The 23,432-nt window shown below is 44.6% G+C and overlaps 1 protein-coding gene across 3 annotated transcripts in view; it reads right to left on the bottom strand.

Moving 5' to 3' along the window:
- The window catches only part of PHKB (phosphorylase kinase regulatory subunit beta), a 339,917-nt gene that overhangs the window by 66,038 nt on the left and 250,447 nt on the right, over positions 1–23,432 (bottom strand). For all 3 annotated transcript variants that reach the window (XM_077451660.1, XM_077451651.1, XM_077451669.1), the window contains 4 exons: positions 17,182–17,265; positions 9,732–9,836; positions 8,651–8,733; positions 8,464–8,554 (listed from right to left, as the gene is read on the bottom strand). In XM_077451660.1, the coding sequence (XP_077307786.1) occupies positions 8,464–8,554; positions 8,651–8,733; positions 9,732–9,836; positions 17,182–17,265 (363 nt within the window). The remainder of the gene's footprint in view (positions 1–8,463; positions 8,555–8,650; positions 8,734–9,731; positions 9,837–17,181; positions 17,266–23,432) is intronic.

Below are 23,432 nucleotides of genomic sequence, written 5' to 3'. Positions count from 1 at the left end.
ACGGTGGCGATCCAAAGAATGGAGAGGGGGTGGTTGGGTGCTTGTGACAATCAGGAAGGGGGGGCATGGCGGGCTGGTGTTAGTTTGCCAACCCCCCTAATTATTTAGCACCAACCGCCACTGGATTGCGTAATACCTGATAAAGCTGTTTGTCTGCCCTGTTCTGATAGATTGGATTTCCATTTCCATATGTAGGACCTTGGATTGGGTATCGACTGTTCTCTGAACTCTGCCTGTTTTTACCTGGACTGTCAATGAACCACTCTACTTATCTGCCAACCGCAAGTACCCGTTTGCTTTGCTCCGTTTTATCCTGCCCTGGTGTGGTGGCCAGGCACTATAGCACTGAGTAAAAAAGCCAACTATAGCATGTGACCACCTGTGTTAGGAGTGAGCGTGACAGGTATATGGTGTAGTATGCCCGTGTGAACAAGGCCTTATGGACTGGTAAGTACCGTATTTATCGGCATATAATACGCACCTTAATTTTAAGAAGGAAGTTTTAGGGAAAAAACAAAACAAATTTTAAATAAAGAAATCTGAAGCAAAATAAGGGTCAGTGCCCATCTGCAGCCTTGTCCATAATTGCAGCCTGATCAGTGCCCATCTGCAGCCTTGAACTCTGAAGCAAAATAAGGGTCAGTGCCCATCTGCAGCCTTGAAATCTGAAGCAAAATAAGGGTCAGTGCCCATCTGCAGCCTTGCCATTGCCCATCATTGCAGCCTTATCAGTGCTCATCTGCAGCTTGCCCATCATTGTAACCTGATCAGTGCCCATATGCAGCCTTGCTCATCATTACAGCTTAATCAGTGGCCAGCTACAGCCTTACGCATCATTGCATCCTGAACAGTGCCCATATGCAATCTTGCCATTGCCCATCTGCAGCCTTGCTCATCATTACAGCTTAATCAGTTCCCATCTGCAGCCTTGCCCATCATTGCAGCCTAATCAGTGCCCATCTGCAGCCTTGCTCATCATCACAATCTAATCAGTGCCCATCTGCAGCCTTTTCCATAATTGCAGCCTGATCAGTGCCCATCTGCAGCCTTGTCCATAATTGCAGCCTGATCAGTGCCCATCTGAAGCCTCGCTCATCATTACAGCTCAATCAGTGCCCAGCTACAGCCTTGTCCATAATTGCAGCTTCATCAGTGCCCACCTATAGCCTTGCCCATCATTGCAGCCTGATCAGTGCCCATCTGCAGCCTTGCCCATCATTGCAACCTAAACAGTGCCCATCTGCAGCCTTGCTCATCATTACAGCTCAATCAGTGCCTTGCTACAGCCTTGCCCATAATTGCAGCTTGATCAGGGCCCATCTGCAGCCTTGCCCATCACTGCAGCCTAATCAGTGCCCATCTGCAGGCTTGCTTATTATTAGAGCTTGATCCGTGCCCATCTGCAGCCTTGTCTATGCCGGGATAAACAAAGCTGGATCTCCTCTGTACTCGGCTCGGCACACAGTCGCTCCCAGTCCTTCCCCTTGGCTCGGCTTCTATGATGGACATAACAGTGGTCCAATGCTGGGATATCAACGCTAGGAGCTGCCCAGGGAACGGGACTCGGCGTGACTGCGAGTCGAGTAGAGTCGAGTACACAGAAGATTGCGGCTCTGCGTTTCGGAGGGGCTTGTTCCCTCCAAGGCAGCCTATATCGACGTATAACACGCACACGCTATTTCCCCTTATTTTAAGGGGGGAAAAGTGCGTGTTATAAGCCAATAAATACGGTATATTTTTGTTCTTAGGTTTGGATACCAGAGGCTTTGCGTAGATTCACTTTACTAGTCAAAATATTTCTCAGAAGCAGAAAATATTGCTGTACACCAAACCCTCTCACATTTGTTTGTGACGTCTATCAAATGCCATTTGTCTTCTCCAGCGTGCACAATTTGAGCTTGGCCTTCTCACCCGCTCACAATTTTATGTAGCTGAACAGCCAGGGAAAAAAAAAAAAGCATTTTGCAATTCTTCCTCTAAAAGCCGACACCAAATTAACTGGCACAACTTCAGAACGCACAAGGTAAATCACAAAATTGGACGCTTCTGAAGTGAGTTTTAAAAATGTTCAATTATTTTAATGGTTCACTCTACTTTCTTTAAACTCTGTCATTAATTTAAGTGAAGCGGGAGGGCGGAGGCGGCGCTGAGCACAAAATCCTGTCATAAAATCGGGCCGTGGGAACTGATCCCAGTTTTTTTTTTTCCTCCACTCTAAGCCTTGCACCTTTTGGGAAATTGAGCGAGTTGCATTTACATGAGAAATCCATTATAACAGAAATCAAAAAAAAAAGGAAAAAAAGGATGGATGCTTAATAATTGATATCACGCAGCAATCATAGCCCCGAGCTCAAACACCTCGGGCTTTGCTGCAGGTGGAAATTCTGGGAACCGGAGTGCCAAGGAAACGTATTTTCCATGAAACGTTTGCCCACTAGCTGGAAAGACTCATTAAAATATCCGCTAATTAGCTTTGCAGGTACAAAATCCTTTTGAAATTTTGCAGAATGGTAAGGTTGTGAAAAAAAGTAAACCAGTCATTAAAATTCGCACTTCTCCTGAATCTACAGAGTACGCCAGCATTACGTATTCAGAGTTAAAAAAAAAAAAAAAAAAAAAAGGATCTCTTTCTTGCTTAGTCATGTGATCAACAGTAAAGATCAACGTCCTAGATCAGTGGTTTCCAAACTGTGGCCTGGGGGCTGAATGTGGCCCTTTGCTTGCCTTTATTTGGCACTATTCCACCAATTGACACCAATGATGGGGACACCAATCCTCCTACTGACACCATTGATGACACTATTCTTACCACTGATACCAACAATGGGGCCTTCTTCCTCCCATTAAAACCAATAATCAGGCATTGTTTATGCCCACTGATATTGGGGCGTTTTCCACTGCCACTAGCCACAGTCCAGCCCCCCCTAAAGCCTGAGGGTCATTAAACTGGCCCTTTGCTTACAAAGTTAGGAGACCCCTGACTTTGATCAAGGTCTCTGGCTACCAGGAGCATTGTGGATGTTTCATGTCAATTGTATAGTGGCTAAGTGGATAGCACTTGTCCCTAGCAGCACTAGGGTTCTTGGTTCGAATACCAACCATGGCACTACCTGCCTGGAGTTTGCATGTTCTCCCTGTGCCTGAGTGGGTTTCCTCCCAACACTCCAAAGGCATGCTGGTATGTTAGATTGGCTCCTATTTAAATTGACCTTAGTATGTATGACTGTGAAGGGGGGGGGGCATTACTGAAGGGAGGACTGTGACGGGGGGACAATGACTGAAGGGAGGACTGCGACGGGGGGCCATGACTGAAGGGAGGACTGCGACGGGGGGCCATGACTGAAGGGAGGACTGCGACGGGGGGCCATGACTGAAGGGAGGACTGCGACGGGGGGCCATGACTGAAGGGAGGACTGCGACGGGGGGCCATGACTGAAGGGAGGACTGCGATGGGGGGCCATGACTGAAGGGAGGACTGCGATGGGGGGCCATGACTGAAGGGAGGACTGCGATGGGGGGCCATGACTGAAGGGAGGACTGCGATGGGGGGCCATGACTGAAGGGAGGACTGCGATGGGGGGCCATGACTGAAGGGAGGACTGCGATGGGGGGCCATGACTGAAGGGAGGACTGCGATGGGGGGCCATGACTGAAGGGAGGACTGCGATGGGGGGCCATGACTGAAGGGAGGACTGCGATGGGGGGCCATGACTGAAGGGAGGACTGCGATGGGGGGCCATGACTGAAGGGAGGACTGCGATGGGGGGCCATGACTGAAGGGAGGACTGCGATGGGGGGCCATGACTGAAGGGAGGACTGCGATGGGGGGCCATGACTGAAGGGAGGACTGCGATGGGGGGCCATGACTGAAGGGAGGACTGCGATGGGGGGCCATGACTGAAGGGAGGACTGTGATGGGGGGCCATGACTGAAGGGAGGACTGTGATGGGGGGCCATGACTGAAGGGAGGACTGTGATGGGGGGCCATGACTGAAGGGAGGACTGTGATGGGGGCCATGACTGAAGGGAGGATTGTGATGGGGGGCCATGACTGAAGGGAGGACTGTGATGGGGGGCCATGACTGAAGGGAGGACTGTGATGGGGGGCCATGACTGAAGGGAGGACTGTGATGGGGGCATGGCTGCAAAGGGCACTGTGATATAAAGGGGACTGTAATCCTTACAGTGCAGTCCCCTTTATATTACAGTGCAGGGGGGTTGTGAGACTCCGTGAACAGCCCGCCTTCCCCATATGACTTTGTAAAGACAAAGTAATAATTGTCTTTAGAAAGGAAATGTTCATTGCCCTAATTTATTCCATGTTATAGCCCAGAACATGTCACCACAACTCAACCAGCACTAATAGTTGTCCTGTGGACAGATTCTCCCCCCTGAGCTGTGGATCTCTGCAGCTCCTCCAGAGTTACCATGGACCTCTTGGCTCTTCTCTGATGAATGCTCTCCTTGCCCGGCTGGTCAGTTTAGGTGGACGGCCATGTCTTGGTAGGTTTGCAGTTGTGCCATACTCTTTCTATTTTCAGATGATGGATTGAACAGAGCTCTGTGAGATGTTCAAAGCTTGGGATATTTTTTTTTTTTTTTTATAACCTAACCCTGCTTTATATTTCTCCACAACTTTATCCCTGACATGTCTGGTGTGTTCCTTGGCCTTCATGATGTCATTTGTTTTTCAAGAAACCTCTGAGGGCTTCACAGAACAGCTGTATTTATACTTAGATTAAATTACACACAGGTGGACTCTATGTACTAATTAGGTGACTTCTGGAGGCAATTGGTTCCTCTAGATTTTAGTTAGGGGTATCGGAGTAAAGGGGGCTGAATACAAATGCCCCCCTACACTTTTCACATATTTGTATAAAAATGTTTAAAACCATTTATCATTTTCCTTCCACACAATTATGTGCCACTTTGTGTTGGTCTATCACATAAAATCCCAATAAAATACATTTATGTTTCTGGTTGTAACAAAATGTAGAAAATGTCAAGGGGTATGAATACTTTTCAGGGCACTATAATATATACCGTATATACTCGAGTATAGGCCGACCCAAATATAAGCCGAGGCCCCCAATTTACCCCCAAAAAACTGGAAAAAATTATTGACTCGTGTATAAGCCGAGGGTGAGACATGCCTGTCCATCCCTGTGTGTCCGTCCATCCCTGTGTGTGTGTCCATCCATCCGTGTGTGTGTGTGTCCATCCATCCGTGTGTGTGTGTGTGTGTCCATCCATCCGTGTGTGTGTGTGTGTGTGTGTGTCCATCCATCCGTGTGTGTGTGTGTGTGTGTGTCCATGCATCCGTGTGTGTGTGTGTGTGTGTGTGTGTGTGTGTGTGTGTGTGTGTGTGTGTGTGTGTGTGTGTGTGTGTGTGTGTGTGTGTGTGTGTGTGTGTCCGTGCAGCCTACCTGTGTCCAGCCTGCCTGTGTCCGTGCAGCCTACCTGTGTCCAGCCAGCCTGCGTCCCGTCCAGCCTGCGTCCCGTCCAGCCTGCGTCCCGTCCAGCCTGCGTCCCGTCCAGCCTGCGTCCCGTCCAGCCTGCGTCCCGTCCCGAGCCGAGCCTCCGTCCTTCAGCTCTTCGTCGGCGGCCATTCTAGGATTCAAAAGCCGCGCCTCCGTCGGTGATAGGCGGAACACTCAATTTCCCACTGACTGCTGGGAAATTGAGTGTTCCGCCTATCGGATGTCCGTGATAGGCGGAACACTCAATTTCCCAGCAGCCTGTGTTCCGCCTATCACGGACATCGTCTCATCCTCGTCCGTAGTACGAGGATGAGACGATGTCCGTGATAGGCGGAACACAGGCTGCTGGGAAATTCAGTGTTCCGCCTATCACAGGCGAAGGCGGAGGCGGAGGCGCGGCGTTTGAACGTTAGAATGGCCGCTGTCTGTCTGCTCGATACGCTGATCGAGCAGGCAGACAGCGATGACTCGAGTATAAGCCGAGGGGGGCACTTTCAGCCTCAAAAAAGAGGCTGAAAATCTCGGCTTATACTCGAGTATATACGGTATATATATATATATATATATATATATATATATATATATATTTTTTTTTTTTTTTTTTTTTTTCTGCCGCACATTGGGTATATATGGTCATACTTTCACATTTTGAGGAAAGTGGTGAGTGCTGGCAGCTATTCCCTAGTCCAGGCATATGCAATTAGCGGACCTCCAGCTGTTGCAAAACTACAAGTCCCATCATGCCTCTGCCTCTGGGTGTCATGCTTGTGGCTGTCAGAGTCTTGCTAGGCCTCATGGGACTTGTAGTTCTGCAACAGCTGGAGGTCCGCTAATTGCATATCCCTGCCCTAGTCTATTTATGTTTTTATTTTTAGGTTTTTGAGGTTCTAGTTTTGGCAGCTCACAAGGTATATATATAAAATAAATATATATATATATATATATATATATATATATATATATATATATATATATATATATATATATATATATATATATAATTTTCCCCTTTCACTGAAAAAAATAGGAACTCTGCTTTCTCACTTCCTCTAATAGGTACATTTAGACTCTACAGGATTGTTTTATAACTGTTTCCGAACAACAATTTTTTTTTTTAAGTCTAAAATATCAATGTAATAATTGTCTTTAGAAATGGGAATGTTCATTGCCCTAATTTATTCCGTGGTATTCCCCAGAACATGTCACCACGAGTCAACCAGCGCCATTTGGCTGATAAAGGTTAATTACCGGCTTTCTCTGATTTTGTCAGGCAGAAGGTATCAAAACAAACTGTCACAGAAGTGATACATAGGAAAACAGAAGAGGCATTATGCCATCCTCAGGCTCCATAAATAAGTGAAAAGATTTTAAAAATCTGGAGATAAGACGTAATCTGAAAATACTTGTTAATTATTCAGGTAGTGAATGGAAAACAGTTCAGATGGAAAATCCCAGCGCAGTTTGCAATACGGGTTTTATGGTGTTAAGTGACCAGAAAATGGATTGATGTCATCTGTATAAAATAAATGTCAGCTGCCGGGGCACAACCAAAAGATTCGCACAGCTCCCAAAGAATTTCTGCAGCACCTATGTTTTGATCCGGAACTCAAAGAGTAGATATTTCAGCCATTATAAAGATTTGGGAGTAAAAATGCTGCTTAAGAGCAGAGGAGGCAAGATGCCCACTTATTGCTTCTGTTACCAAGAACTAGTCAACGAGGTTTCAGCTCTACGTGCTGCAAGCTGCCACCACCGCTCTGTCCTGTGACAGGGCCACAGCGGCCAGTAAAGGACTTCTCATTGGCCAGAGAAACAGAAGATGAGCGGAGTGTAGTACTGAAATTTCTAAGTTAAATGCTAGAGTATCAGGGTGCTGCGACTTTATTTTATTTGAAAGATTTCAGCAAGGATAATAGAAAGAATCGATCTTAATCTAGCAAGTAAAGTACTGCAATAAGATTTGCAAAAATCCTAGCATTGCATAATAAAGAGAACCGGCAAGTAAAGTGATTGTAAAGGCGGAATGTTTTTTATCTTAATGCATTCTGTTTACATCACGTGATCAGCTGTCATTGGCTGACAGCTGATCACGTGGTAAGGGGTTGGGACAGACCCCTTACTCCGATCTGTGATCACCCGAGTCTCATTGCCCTTCCGGGGGGGGGGGGCATGGTCAGCGTACAAAGGGGAGGCTGTCTATTGACGGCCTACCAGCAAAGCAGATCCGCTCTGTAGCCACTATTTGGCTGTAGCGTGGATCTGAAGGGGTTAAATAACAAACATGTTATACATACCTGGTCTGTTGCAGTGGATTTGCACAGAGCAACCCAGATCCTCCTATTATAGGGTCCCTCTTCTGTGCTCCTGACCCCTCATCCCTCCTGTTGAGTACCCCCACAGCAAGCAGCGTTGCCCCAGGGCAACGTCAGATTGTGACGAAACGCGTCAGCGACGTGCTGATGTCGCTGCGTACGCAATTTCCGCAGGACGGGCTGCTGTGTTGGAGCCGGCCAGCTTTTCAAAATATGTGAGTTTCCAAAGCATTTGACGTAAGTGCAGTCTTTACATTTTACAATAAAAATACTAAAGGATTTTTTGCCATGGCAAACTTTATTACTTTTGCACGGGGAGTCAATCGAGTACTCATAAGAGGTGAATCTCCATCCGTTTCCCGGAAGGACAAAGGCCCTGGCTGGGCTATGAGCTGCAAGCAAGATTGACCTTCTGTAATAGGAGGTCAATACGTTCCGGTAAGCAGGCACTTTTGTATGGTGGAGGGTCTGTACCCAAGATCACTTCAATTCTGGTGACGGATGGTGCACATACCAGCGGATGGACTTTTCTTTTCATTTTTTTTTTTAATGTTTCTTTTTAATGTTTATTTGTGTCATGATAAGCGCAGCTTTATTGAAAAATTATTCATAAAAAGGAAAACTGCGCGTAAATATTTTTAACTTTAGAACGGATCGCAGTAAATGCTCACCTGCAGCCTGTCCACATGGACCTTGACCCCTGCCACATTCCCATTCTTAAATGAGGCAAGCATGTCAAGGATGGGGTTAAAACGGCTCCCCCTGTTGGATGAAAAAAAAAAATATAGAAAGTTATTGTAGTGCAGCCCATGAGTCAATGTAGAATTAACTGACAAAAAAAAAAAACATGCATTGTACCGGATGTTGTCCTCGCGGATCAGCACCAGAAATAACGGTCGTCCTTTCATTTTCCAATACTGCCGGATAAACTGTAGAGCGTTCTGTGGAAAGAGACCAATATATGTAGTGAAGAGAAAGTTCCTGGAAACAGACAACAACAATACCTGGAATGTCCTTCATAGACCCCTTTCACACTGGATGCGTTTTTCAGGTGCTTCAGCGCTAAAAAAAGCCTCAGCTGCAATCCCGCTCCTTCACCGCTGCAAAAATGCCGCTAGCAGGACTTTTTTTTAGCGTCCTGCCAGAGCACCGCTCCAGTGTGAAAGCCCTCGGGGGTTTCACATTGGAGACACAGCAGCGGCTCTTTCAGGGCTTTGCAGGGGCTAATTTTTAGAGCTGTAGCGCCTGTAAAGCACCCTCAGTGTGAAAGGGGTCTTAAGGTTTGACCTCATATTATATGGTTTTGGTAAATCTGAAGACAAAAATCTGCAAAAAATCTAAGTGTGTATGGGGCTTAAAGCGGTGTTCCAAACACTGTAGCTGCTGAATTTTAATAAGGACACTTACCTGTGCAGGGCGCCCGCGATGTTGGCCGTTCCTTCCCTCGTATCAGGCCACCCTTACGGCTTCACTGTCCGTTTCCTACTGCGCATGCGCCCCCCCCCGGCGATTTCTGAATGGGCGGCTGTCTTCTGCGACACACACAGGTCCCAGAAGACACAGCGCCCATATTTCCCATAAATCAACGCGAGGAGGAGAAGACTGAAGATCACTGCGGATTAGGAAGTGGTAGATTAGGACGATCTGCCTAGCAACAGGCATTTCTGGTGAGTAAAAAAAATATAATTTTTTTTTACATTTTTTTGTAATTTTTTTTTTTTTCAGGGTGGACCTCCACTTTAAGAGTAACAAACCACAGAGAAGTTTTCTCTCTGGTTACATTAAATTACTGAAAAAGGGTAAAATCCCAGCTGGTCGCTACTAAATACTGGTCACCAATGCTCTTCGCAGGGTTATATAATGGGTCCCAATCGCTCATATATTGTATTCAGCAAGTCTTGATATAAAGTACAAATTTAAAAAAAAAAATTTTTTTTACCTGAATGTCATCAATGAGTAACATGACATCTTGGGACATGTAGAAATCACTCAGATCAAACACAATGGGATAACAAACCACCGTCTTGCCGAGAATACGATAAATCTGAGGAGATAAAACGAGGCGCTCAGTACATGCATAACGTATTAATGACTTCAGCTGGTGTGCGGTTTGATTTCAGCATGGGGCTGTGCGGTTTTGAGACCGTATGGTACCTGATAAGGTAAATCATCTTTAGTGATGTGGTTTAGCAGAAGGGTAGAGTTCTCGGGGTGTTCCAGGACAAAAAAAGGTTTGTTTTTAGAGTACATGTCACACAGTGGGACTCTTTGAAGAAGGATATGGCAACTGCACCTGTAGGACCCTCGTTGTGGTGGACGATCAATGCTACTGTCTTTGTTGGGCTTCTCAATGTCCGACTACAACTAAGATGCTCCATAAATGGTGTCAGCCCTCCCCAGCAGTTAAGGTCAGGGTTTCTCAACTAGGGTTCCTCCAGAGGTTGCTAGGGGTTCCTTGAGCAATGAGCAATTTCTGCCTCTCAGATAATTTCCCACTGACACCATTAACCACTTGCTTACCGCGCACTTAAACCCCCCTCTTGCCCAGGCTAATTTTCAGCTTTCAGCGCCGACGCATTTCTAATGACAATTGCGCGGTCATACAACTCTGTACCCAAATGAAATTTTAATCATTTTTTTCACACAAATAGAGCTTTCTTTTGGTGGTATTTAATCACAGTTGGGGTTTTTATTTTTTGCTAAACAAACAAAAAAAATGAAAAAAAAAAAAAAAATCATGTTTCATAGTTTGTTATAAAATTTTGCAAACAGGTAATTTTTCTCCTTCATTGATATGCAGGGCCGTCTTTAATATTGATTGGACCCTGGGCAAAACTTTTATTGCCCCCCCCCCCCATGCAGTTTTGCTCTCCACCTGCTCTGAAACATACAATAAAATAGCATCTAGACTCAAAATCAGTTTACTGAATCAGATCAGGCATCTATTGCGATTGGTTGCTAGAGGCTACAGTGTATCATTACCGCTCACTGACTGGTTGCTAGAGGTTACAGCACACATTACGGCTCACTGATTAGTTACTAGAGGTTACAGCACATGATGTCTGCTTGTTGAGATTACTGTACAGTAATACTGCTCACCGATTCATTGCTAGAGGTTACAGCACATTATCTCCTCACTCCAGGGGTCATGCTATACATATGGATGCCGCCTTTATTTATATATCTCTGCCGCCGAATGCATCTATTTACATATGAATGCTGCTGCTATTTACATATGAATGCTGGTTATTTACATGTAAACACAGGGTCTGCAGGTGAGTCATCTGTACACAATAGGGCAGAGCTGGGCAGCATTAGTAGCAGCACTTCACACTGAGATATCAGGACACAGCAAGAGACAAGGAAATTTAAACTGGGTTAGTTGGCAAGTATGAGGCAGCTGCTTTGGGCCCCACAACAATGGCAGGGCCCAGGGCAGCTGCCCCTTTTGCCATGCCTTAAAAACGGCCCTGTTGATATGCGCTGATGAGGCAGCACACTGGTGGGCACTGATAGGCTGCACTGGTGGGCACTTAGACCCCTTTCACACTGAGCCACCCCGGTGTGCCTGGGCACACCCTAATTACCCCACGTGGCGCAGATTCCCCGTTTGGACCCATGATATTTCACCAAAGTTCCCTAATGAGGCTCTTAAAAAAAAAAAAAAAAAAAAAAAAAATAGAAAAAAAAAAAAAAAATTGTAAAAAAAAGAAAAAAATACTGACAACAATCTCTACACTACTGACGCCGTCCACTGCTCTGCTAATACCGTCAGTATATATACACATGCATATACACACACATGTGTTGGAGCTTTGGGGTGTACACCCTAATGCAATAGGCTAAGCACACCTATGTATGCAGTATATTGTGTTTTCAGATATAAAAACACATGTAGAAAAATAATCGTATATTATAAAGAGAACCAAATATACAGATCAGTTGTCGCTGTCTCTCTCTCTCTTTATTGAATAAAAATTACAGTTTTGAACAGAAAGCACATTCTGTAAAACACTGTAATCTCTCTTCCTTAAAATTTCTTGAGTGCTGCAATTGAACTTTTCTTCATGTTTAAATTGGTTCTGAAATCAGAAGTTTTTTTTTCACCTAAATGCATTTTATGCATTAAGCAGGTATGAAGAAAAAAAAAAAAAAAGGCCCTCTGATAGGTAATGGCGTAATGCATTAGTATACCTTCCATACTGGCACATTATGAAAGACTTACCTTAAAAACAAAAATAAAAAAAATCAGATATGAGGGATTTTTAATGTGCCATAGCAACACAGATTCATAAACAGTTAAAAATTAACAATTTTTTTTAGTACTTCCATAAAAAAAAAAATAATAAAAAAATTACCGCTTGCCAACCAGCTTCCGCTTTTATACTGCGGCAGGTTGGCATGGCTGCGCAAATATCCATAGCTATACGGCGGCTCTTTAAGACGCTATAGAAGGCGGGCGCGATGTCCGCTGGGCACCTGCGATCGCTCCAGACAGAACGAGAATGGGGATCTGTCTGTGTAAACACACAAATGCCGGTTCTGTCAGGGGAGTAGAGACAGATTGTGTGTTCCTACTAAGCAGGAACAACATAGGTCTCCTCCCCTCAGCCACTCCCACCCCCCCCCCCCCACAGTTAGAAACACACATAAGGAACACAGTTAACCCCTTGATTGCCCCCTAGTCTTAACCCATTCCCTACCAATTACATCTGTACAGTAATTGCCGCCACTACTAGTATAAAAATAAAAAGACATAAATCTTTCCCCTATTTTGTAGACGATATAACTTTTGCGCAAACCAATCAATATACGCTTATTGGGAGTTTTTTAACCAAAAATATGTAGAATACATATTGGCCTAAACCAGGGGTCTCAAACTGGCGGCCCTCCAGCTGTTGCGAAACTACAAGTCCAAGGCTAAAAGTTACAATTACGACTCCCACAGGCAGAGGCATGATGGGACTTGTAGTTTTGCAACAGCTGGAGGGCCGCCAGTTTGAGACCCCTGGCCTAAACGGATGAAGAAACTTTTTTTTACATTTTTTTTTTTTTTTGGATATTATAGCAAAAATTACGAATTATTGTTTTTTTTCCCAAAATTGTCGCTCTTTTTTTGGTTATAGCGCAAAAAATAAAAACTGCTGAGGTGATCAAATACCACCAAAAGAAAGATCCATTTGTGGGCTAAAAAAAGGGAAATCAATTTTGTTTGGGTACCACGTCACACCACCGCTCGATTGTCAGTTAAAGTGGCACAGTGCCGTATTGCAAAAAAATGGCCTGGTCAGGAAGGGGGCAAATCCTTTCCGAGGCTGAAGTGGTTTGAACACATAATTTTTTTCATCAGTGAAATATTGTGTGGATAATACATGGATTTTACCCCATGTATGTCAGGAAGGTGCTCCATGATTTCTAACAGCAGCCCTGAATACATAGATGTTCTCCCAAGAATGTTGCTTGAAGGGAGAGTCTTAACATGTTTCGCCTTTTATACGGCTTCTTCAGGAGAGTAGATTACAACATACAAATTGCATCACATTAATTATACGCGTACGATGATGGGCGTCTCACCAACCAGTCGTTTATATCCATACAAGAGGTGATTAAACAAAAGTAAATGGGTCCACACAAACTGTACCAATCCAGGAGTTCACCCAAAAACAAGCTGCAGGAGGGGCACCAAAAGTGGCTCCAATCCCAAAACTTTCATGAAAATCTATTGAACAAGCAGATAAAAGCGAAATGCGAAAGACCTTGAACGGTATAAGGTTATGTACCGATATGGGTACTCTTTAAAAGATCAATCCCACTGTAGGGAATTTTGTGCTGGGTGCACCAGAGTGGACCAAATGCTCACATTTCACTGATGTGATAGAGATAGAGATTTTATATATATATATATATATATATATATATATATATATATATATATACACATGTAACAACTTCCCAATGCTGCAGTTGCTTCCCAAAAGCCCCCCCCCCCCACCTCTCCTTGTGACAGCAGTATGGGGAGAAGCTCCCTGTACTAGCTGTCACTATTTGAAATCAGCGCAGCATGCTGGGCGCAGTCCCCCCCATGGCCACGCTATTCATTTACACAGCTCTCTGCGTGTGAATGAACTACAAGCCCCGACATCCTTTGCTTGTAGTTCTCAAACTACCAAGGCAATGTGGAGCGCTGTGGTAGTTTACTGATACCTCCTGTAAGGGCGAGTATCTGCTTGCCCGTACAGGATGTACTGGCACACAGATAGACAGAAAGATCTGCAGGAGACCTGCATGGTCCAATGCTTTACAGACTCCCCTCCAAAAAAATAAATAAAAAATAAATGCAGATTTTCTTACCTGACTGCAACACCTCTCTGCCAAATCCTCCATTGGCTGCCACTCACCCAACAAATTAAATTCACAATACTAATAAGTTACAAAGCCATCCACAACTCTGCCTCCAGCTACATCACTAGCCTGGTCTCAAAATACCAACCCAATCGTCCTTTTCGTTCCTCCCAAGACCTCCCGCTCTCTAGCTCCTTCATCACCTCCTCCAATACTTGCCTCTAGGACTTCCCCCGAGCCTCTCCCATCCTCTGGAATAACCTACCCTAATCTGTCAGACTATCACCAAATCTATCTACTTTTAGGAGATCCCTAAAAACTTTTCTCTTTGGAGAAGCTTACCCTGCCTCTACCTAACATCTGTTCTTTTGTTTTCTTCATCAGATCATCCCCCACAGTTATTACCCTTTCGCATCACTTGACCCTCCCTCCTAGATTGTAAGCTCTAATGAGCAGGACCCTAGGATTCTTCCTGTATTGAATTGTATTCTAATTGCAAAGTCTGCCCTACTGTATAAAGAGCTGCGCCAACTGTTGGCGCTATATAAATCCTGAATAATAAAAATCCCTCCTCAAAACCTAAACACACAGCTGAGGAAAGGCAAAATACCCCATATAAAGCATGGTACAGTTTGATCTAACTGGGAAAAAGTTCCCTTTTGATCCTTTAAGTCAGCCCATCTCAACTTTCTTACTGCTGAGGAACACAAGATATTTTTCAGGTCTTGGGGACCCCAATGAGAAAAAATATATACCTACCGTTGGTGGTCCAGTAATGTGATCGCTACATTGTAACACATTTTAAATTTAAGAATTAAACCTGAAGCTCAATGCATCCTGATCTGTGCCCATCCGCAGCCTCAATGCATCCTGATCAGTGCCCATCCGCAGCCTCAATGCAGCCTGATCAGTGCCCATCCGCAGCCTCAATGCAGCCTGATCAGTGCCCATCCACAGCCTCAATGCAGCCTGATCAGTGCCCATCCGCAGCCTCAATACAGCCTGATCAGTGCCCATCCGCAGCCTCAATACAGCCTGATCAGTGCCCATCCGCAGCCTCAATACAGCCTGATCAGTGCCCATCCGCAGCCTCAATACAGCCTGATCAGTGCCCATCCGCAGCCTCAATACAGCCTGATCAGTGCCCATCCACAGCCTCAATACAGCCTGATCAGTGCCCATCCGCAGCCTCAATACAGCCTGATCTGTGCCCATCCCCAGCCTCAATGCAGCCTGCTCTGTGCCCATCCGCAGCCTCAATGCAGCCTGCTGTGCCCATCCGCAGCCTCAATGCAGCCTGCTGTGCCCATCCGCAGCCTCCATACACAGCCTGCTCTGTGCCCATCTGCAGCCTCCATACACAGCTTGATCTGTGCCCATCTGCAGCCTCCATACACAGCCTGATCTGTGCCCATCTGCAGCCTCCATACACAGCCTGATCTGTGCCCATCTGCAGCCTCCATGCAGCCTGATCTGTGCCCATCTGCAGCCTACTCTGTGCCCATCTGCAGCCTGATCTGTGCCCATCTGCAGCCTCCATGCAGCCTGATCTGTGCCCACCTGCAGCCTCAATGCAGCCTGATCTGTGCCCATCTGCAGCCTCAATGCAGCCTGATCTGTGCCCATCTGCAGCTTCAATGCAAAAATGATAATACGATTTAATCGCACTCCCTGGAGCTGACCTTAATCTATGGGCTGCTTTGTAAGTAACATTGAAAGTGCTGCTTATTTTTCTTTCCTCCTCTCTGCCTATCTATGGGGAAATAGTGGCTCCCTATAGACATTCCAATAATTGATCTATTCCTTTTTTTTAGCCCATTCATGCATCCAACTCCTGATGATTGGCAACAGGCCATGAACCACATCAAGTGTTCATCTATGGGTGCCAAGTATAGGTTTGCTCTGATAACTGTATTATATTACAACTTTTATCAATTTCATATATCATTTAAATCATGTATCGATTATTTGTATGCATCTGATTGTTTATTTTGTCTGTCACAAATCATGTTCATCAATCTATTATTCGCTTTTAAATGTATTATTATTATTATTATATATATTGATTCTTTATGACTACACTCTGGATCATAAATGCTTCACTGTTATCGGTTTTATTCTGCATATTATTATGAACGGGCGGCACAGTGGTGTAGTGGTTAGCACTCTTGCCTAGCAGTAAAAACGATCGCTGGTTCGAATCCCAACCAAGACACTACCTGCCTGGAGTTTGCATGTCCTCCCTGTGCTCCAGTTTCCTCCGGTTACTCCGGTTTCCTCCCACACTCCAAAGACATGCTGGTGGGTTAATTGGCTTCTGTCTAAATTGGCCCTGGTATAAGAATGTGAGTTAGGGACCTTAGATTGTAAGCTCCTTGAGAGTAGGGATCGATGTGAATGTACAATGTATATATAAAGCACTGTGTAAATCGACAGGGCTATACAAGTACCTTAAATATATATATATATAAAAAAAAAAAATTACCCCTAGGGGATTGTGACATTCAACTTATTCATGTTCATTCTATACATTATTACACACATCAACACGCCTCATGTAAAGTCCTAACCCCACGTCTCTTTGTTTTCGCATAACATTTAGGGATGGAGGTATGCCGATGTTGTTGCTCTAGGTTGAGACAGTTCACATTCATTTTCTAGTTTTCAAGAAAAAAAATGTAGCCGGTAAGAATTGGGTGTTCCCTTACATGTCAATGCAGAAGTACCCCCTCCCATTGGTGCTCAGTTTATGTAGGAGATCGATTTTGCTATTGCTCACTGCTCATAGAAACCCCTAGAAACCTCACCAGGAATCCGACTTGAGAAGGGCTGCTATTGGGTGCACTTCCTCGATCAATAATCTACAGTGTTATTTCCTATAAATAATAATAGCCAGTTAGATGTTGGTATCTAGAAGCACGTTATTTTTTTTTGAAGCAAACAAAAACTACATTGTTGGCTAGAACCCCTGTGGAAGTCTATGCCGTGTTTTCACAGCTCACTCTAAAGATGTTGTTTTTATTTTTTTTCCCCTTTGCATTACTGACCTTTGATGTTCCAAGGCAGCCAACGGGTCTGTCAGGTCTTCCAGATAATCCCAACTTCTCATTCACTCCCAGGTGGAGATAGGCCTGCAGAGAACAATATAATATAGTAAGAGGATGCACTTTTATAGCTCACCTGCTGCATGATGAGTAGCTTACAGTATGTCTCCACATGCGGCACTTACATGCTGCGGTATGCAATAAAAATTCTAATATAAAAGGCACCAGTGGATACTGAGTATTCATACACTGATACCAAAGGTTACAGAGAATACAACATTGCTAAAAGACATAAGCTGCAAACAAAAAAAGGCACATTTCCGCCTAAATATTGGAATATCCAGCCACTATTGATATACAAATCGCATAACAGAGATCAATATGCAGATAAGTAAAAACCAAGACCAGTGGGGGCTGGTGCTCAACAAACTTGGCCCCCTCACTTGCACGACCCCCCCCCAGGCAATCGCTCGATCAGAAAGGCAGCGATCCACTCCCATTACCCAACCCCCGCCTCGATCGATCGGGAATGCAGCGATCCATTGCCCTAACCTTATGCTGTGGTAGAGGTGCGGGAGGAGGACGAGGTGATGGTGTTGGTGCAATGCTGAATCCAGGCCAGGGCTTCCTGTTCGTCCGGGAGGAGACAGCCTCTTCTGGGAGCCCTGCCCCGGATTTAGCAGTGAGGCAACACCATCACCTTGTCCTCCTCCCTGCACCTCTACCGCAGCATAAGGTTAGGGCAATGGATCGCCGCCTTCCTAATCCTAAGACTACTGGCCAATCGGGTCTCAGGACCTGTTCCTGATTGGCCACGAAGAGAAGCAGAAAGACATTAGCGAATGTTAATTTGCTAATGTCACACAAGACCTCGGCCGGGAGGAGACGCAAAGGCCCCGGCAGCAACAGCCTCTTCCCGGGGCAGAGTTCCTGGATCAGCAGGGAGGCAACACCATCACCTTGTCCTCCTCCCTGCACCTCTACCGCAGCATAAAGTTAGGGCAATGGATCGCCACCTTCCCAATCCTAAGACTCCTGGCCAATCGGGTCTCAGGACCTGTTCTCGATTGGCCGGGAGGAGAAGCAGGAAGACATTAGCGAATATTAATTTGCTTATGTCATACAAGTCGGTAGGCTTGGGGCGCAGTGCTCTGCGCCCAGAGCCCGCCCTTTTTGAAGCCAATTGGAGGCTCTATTCATGTACTATAAAAAAAAAACACATTGAAATATATGCGTCCGGTGCCCTGCATGGAGATTAGGTGAGCGGGCCACCACTGACCAAAACATAAGTCAAGGATCCATGTTCTGTCCCAGATCATCTCCTCATTCAATCATTTACAGTTTAAGATTTTTAAGAATTTTAAGAATTTTTTTTTTGCTTTATACCTGATGTGCTTTTTTTTTTTCTTTGCTGCGCGGGAAACATTTCAAAGGCGCACCCAAAGATGCACCTTCCATTTAAGTCAATGGGAAACGCACCAAGGGTGCGCGTTTTTAGGTGTTTTTTGGGGCCACGTAAAAAAATATGCCGGTTAAGGAATGGCCACCCACCTGTGTCCTTAACAACCAGTGAAAAGCTGACTGAAGGAGCTGGCACATTCAGGCTTCCTTCGCAATCAGCGGATATGTAAACAAGTGCAAAAAACACATAGGAGAGCGCAACCGCCTCGTGCATTACCATAAGTAACTTTTAATTATTCACATTGACAAATGGATAACTCACACGTAAGTAGAAGCATCAACTTCATCAGATCTCTGAGGAAGGGGGCATGACCTCAAATTAGTCATCTGTCCAACCAGTTGTTCCAAGGACGTACTGCATTGCATTCCAGCTGGAGTGATTATGTGTTGCTTGATGTTTTTACTTAGATGTGAGTATCCATTTGTCGATTGTTGAATAAAAGTTACTTATGGTAATGCACAAGGTGGTTGCGCCCTCTTGTGTGATTTATGCAGTTGGTTCTGAGGATTTCCGGGTCGGAGGAGGGCTGCAACCTTGATAGGCATTTTGTAAAGAAGAGCGTAGGAAGAGTGTCCCTGGGTTTAGCGCTACAGTGTTTTTTTAGATATGTAAGCATATGCACAATTATCCCCTGAGGGGGTAGTGAGGGAGTCCTCCAATCTTCCAGCTCCTGTGGAGGAGTCAGTCCGGCAGCCCACCCCCCCCCCCCCTGTTCCCCTCACATTCTTGGAGCTTGATGCTCCTGGCAGTCCCGCTCCCTCCTAGGTGTCAAACATTTTAGAGAGTCTGCCTTCTGAACTACAGAGGTGTTGAGAGAAGGAGTTTCAGGAAGCGAAGTCAGTACTGGAATAACTGTAGGCAAGGTACCATGGGATATGTAGTCCTTTGAAATTTTAAATCAACAGCAGATGAAAAGCATCCAGGGGATCCAAGAAGTTGATCTAGGAGACGGTCAGCAGACAGGCTGAACTGAGAAAATGAACAGAGGTTTATACAGCAAGCGTATATTGGATTGTCAAAAATAATGCCTATTTGTTTTGCTGTTATAATGCTGATGTCATAAAATGAAAGCATTAGCTGTGTCCAATGATTTCCTTTAAGTTGGAGTCTAATGAGCTGCAACATCTGCTGGCTTCACAGGAACCCTGGTGGGCAAATATTTTACCAAGCTTTCAAACAATATTTATGCCCAAGCCTGCCTGTCTAGTGCTGAGAACACAGCTCCCGTTGGATATTTTTGATATAAAAATCAGTTAAAAGGCCACTGAGCAGAAATTGGGACTTTGTTGCCATGGCAAAGGTGTGTTCCTGGGACCTGAAGAAATGAGATCCCACCATAGGACTCCAAGTATTTTCCACAATTGAAAGTATCAGTTCCTGCTGGGTTGACCCTTTAAAGGTGAACTCTAGTCAAACAGTTAAAGATGAAATACGTACGTGGGAGCTGTTTTACCGTCCAAAGGATTTGTATTTCCGTCCACCCGGTTCTGAGATTTACACAGCACAGGCTGGTCTGAAAGGGCAGAATATCTGATTTTTCACTGTTGCAGGTAAGTACCGCTTACAGATCCTGTCCTTCCCCCAGCCAGTGACTGAACAGTAAAAGGTGAAGCAGCAGACTGATTAACTCATCTCTGCCCTCTCCTCCTATCAGCAGGTTCTTTGAACAGCACCATATAACTAACTGGCTCATCAAGCTTTTTTTCCCTCTTCCAACATGAAGCTATGAGAAATTAATTTGCACTTATATCCAAGGGATCCTTAGCCAAAATACTCACAAAAATAGACAAGATAAAACTTCAAACAAATAAAAGCTGGTCCCAAGGATTAAAAGGTCTGCTTCTAGACTGCAAAGCGGGTGATGTCACAAACTTCAGCTCCGCCCTACAAGTTTTGTCACATATGACGTCTTCTGTGGGGGTGGTTTTAAGTATTTGGGCTTTTTAAAAGTTTGATAGATGGTTTTAGACTATGGAGTGTCTTTGGCTATCTTTGCAAGACTAATTCAGTCTATGAGTACACTTACTAAAGACCTACATTGATGGACTGTTATATGGTGTTACAGAGGATCCATTAGATATGAGCAAATATCGACTTCTCTCAACTCCAGAGTCATATCATTCTGTTAAGTGTGTCCATTGGTTATACGGTTGAGGATCGCTGTGGAGCAGTTTCTTTGGGTGACAAGATCTGTCACAAGACAGAATGATTAAGTGTTACATTTCTACACTGCTCACTTGACTGTGGATGGTGGCCTTTACTATACAGACTTGGACTTTTTATTTTATTTTGTTTATTATTTGTTTAATTAGCATGGCACTTTTTTCACAGGTAAAACGGAGGCCTCAACACCACCTTATTCTGGTGAAGAAATGTTCCTTGCAGAAAAGTGAAGCCAAGTCCATGGCTCTGCGAGCCAAAGTAATGGCAACCAAAAAAAGACAACCTTGTGTGGAAGGAGCTACAAGGGGATCTCTCAAAAAGGTTCAAAAAGACAAGTTACCCTGGAACTAGATGCTGTCAAGATCCAGCACCAACCGGGGTTCAGGTACAATCCCTTTTAGCCTGATGGCTGTAGCAATGGATCCAGATAAGGCCCTCCTGAGCCACATAAGGTATATTAGTAATAGGCCATGTATTGGGTGGACTAAAACCCACAAGTGAAATCTTCAGAGAAACATATGTAGACACATCCATCGCCTAAGACGCAAGCTAAAAACTGAGGCTTAGTTGATCTGGGAGGGTTTTATACCTTGGTGGGGATTCCGGTCTATTTTTTTTTGGCCAGTGTCCATTCAATCTTAAAGAATAAGTTCACCTTTACAGAAAAATCTATAAGGTGAACTTACAAAGGACCCCCTCCTCACCCCCACCCGGACCTGCTGACCTGGACTGCGACAACTTCATGTTCTGAGCCCCGGGCTTAGAAATCCCCTGAGCTAAAATGTCCAAAACGTACCTCGTCAGGAGGGATGCTTTGGAGCTTTCTAATTGGTCAGCGACGTCACATGGGCCCGTCCTGTAAACTATGAAGGCGATTGGATGCAGTGGGGCTTTCTAAACCCCGGCCACCTAACGTGGATATACAGGGGGTCAGAACGGGAGACTGCCATGGTTCAGGTCATGTGGGGGTCCTGTGTAAGTTCACCTTACAGATTTTTCTGTAACAGTGAACTTACACTTTAAGGCAACAGGATAATCCAAGTAGTCATGAGTATGAAGTCCTCTATGTCCTTTAATGTACAATGAAGAAACTGGGTTTTACCTACTCCCAACTACAAAAATAAAAATTCAAGAAAAAAAAATGGACATTTTCGGAAAAACGGGAAAACAAAAATTAAAGAAGCGTCAGACAAATTTACCCTCTTACCTGTCAATTAAGGCCTGAGAGGACAGAAACTATCATCTACTGTATCCCAACAATCATCCAACTGTAGGAGGTACAAAATGGAGCCCACAAGCAAATTAAATTTGAGCGTTTTCCCTGCAGTGCCCGCTAGTGGATATACATATTTCTCTTGTTTGAAAACTGCAGTACAGTGTTACTAGAACTGTATTCCAGGATGTCCTTGTCTTCAGCTGAGAGAACTTGAGCAATAATTTGGGACTCGGTATAAAGTCTCAGAAATCTTTCATTAAGGTCTTCATGTTATATAGTTTGAATACCATGTCATAGATATATTATTTATCATTGTAAGGCTTCATGTACATGGGTAGCTCCTAAACCAGCCTTTCTCAACCTTTTTAGCCCAGGGGAACCCTTAAAAATGTTTTAAAGTCTCAGGGGACCCCTGATAAAACCCATTTATTGGGGGTCAGTGGGAACAATGCCCCTTACTTTGGTGGTCAGTTTAGCCCCCCCCCCCCCCCCCCCACAGAGAGCTATAAAGATCATTGGTGTCATACCACTGGTTCCCCCAAGTGGCATTGGCTCAGAAATATGTAGGCACCATCAAACAAGAAGTAGATCAGCCACAGCTCAAGGAACCCCTAGCCACCTCTGGAGGAGACCTAGGGTTCCACGGAACACTGGTTGAGAACGGCTGTCCTAAACCTTAGTTTAAAAGCTTTTGACTTTTTTTTTTGCCAAGGCTCATAAAACGCAACTCCATAAAAGCATGTTTGCCCTTGTACTCATAGGCTTTTAGCAAAGTTTAGGAGCTACTGCATAGGTTAAAACCTCCCTCTCCTGAACGTGGAAAAAACGCTTTAAGAATAGTGAGGTCATGACCACCGGCTGTGAAAAACCGCCAAACATAAAATACATAAAAATTGTGTTTTGTCCCAGGTTTTGTGTTTTCCCGAGGCCAGGGTAGGTAAGTGTTCTGGAAAAAAAAATAGCTTTAGAAAAAAAAAAAAGAAAAATAACTTTCCCCAATTTTTTATTTTTTCCCCCCAGGCCTTGCCATCTCTATTCTCAACTCAAAATTACAAAAAGGTTTGGGCAATAGATATACTTAACCAACTGATGAATAGTCAACATATAAAAAGGTCTTTAACATTCGAAGAAGGAAAAATATACTGATAAGCGCATTATCTTCAGAAGCAAATTCTAAGGGCTGATGCGCAAACATGGCAGATTAATTCCTGTGGTGACCATATGACATTTTCGAAAATTCCTCGAAAATTCAGCATCACTCTGTGAGCTAGAAGGGCTCTGTATAAGCGGAACAGGAATTACGGGATGAGTGCTGTCAAAGAGCATTAGCTAATATAAGCTATTACCAATGTTTGCAGATGCGATATTGAATATTCTGGAGCTTTTCGGAACTAATAGGTCCTTTAGGCCAAC

This window comes from Lithobates pipiens, unplaced genomic scaffold, assembly GCF_037356315.1.
Source record: "Lithobates pipiens isolate NorthernLeopardFrog02 unplaced genomic scaffold, aLitPip1_a1.2 Scaffold_10, whole genome shotgun sequence".
Classification (NCBI taxonomy): Eukaryota; Metazoa; Chordata; class Amphibia; order Anura; family Ranidae; genus Lithobates; species Lithobates pipiens.
The sequence above is the reverse complement of the archived record's forward strand: the minus strand, read 5'-3'. Positions and strand labels throughout refer to the sequence as shown.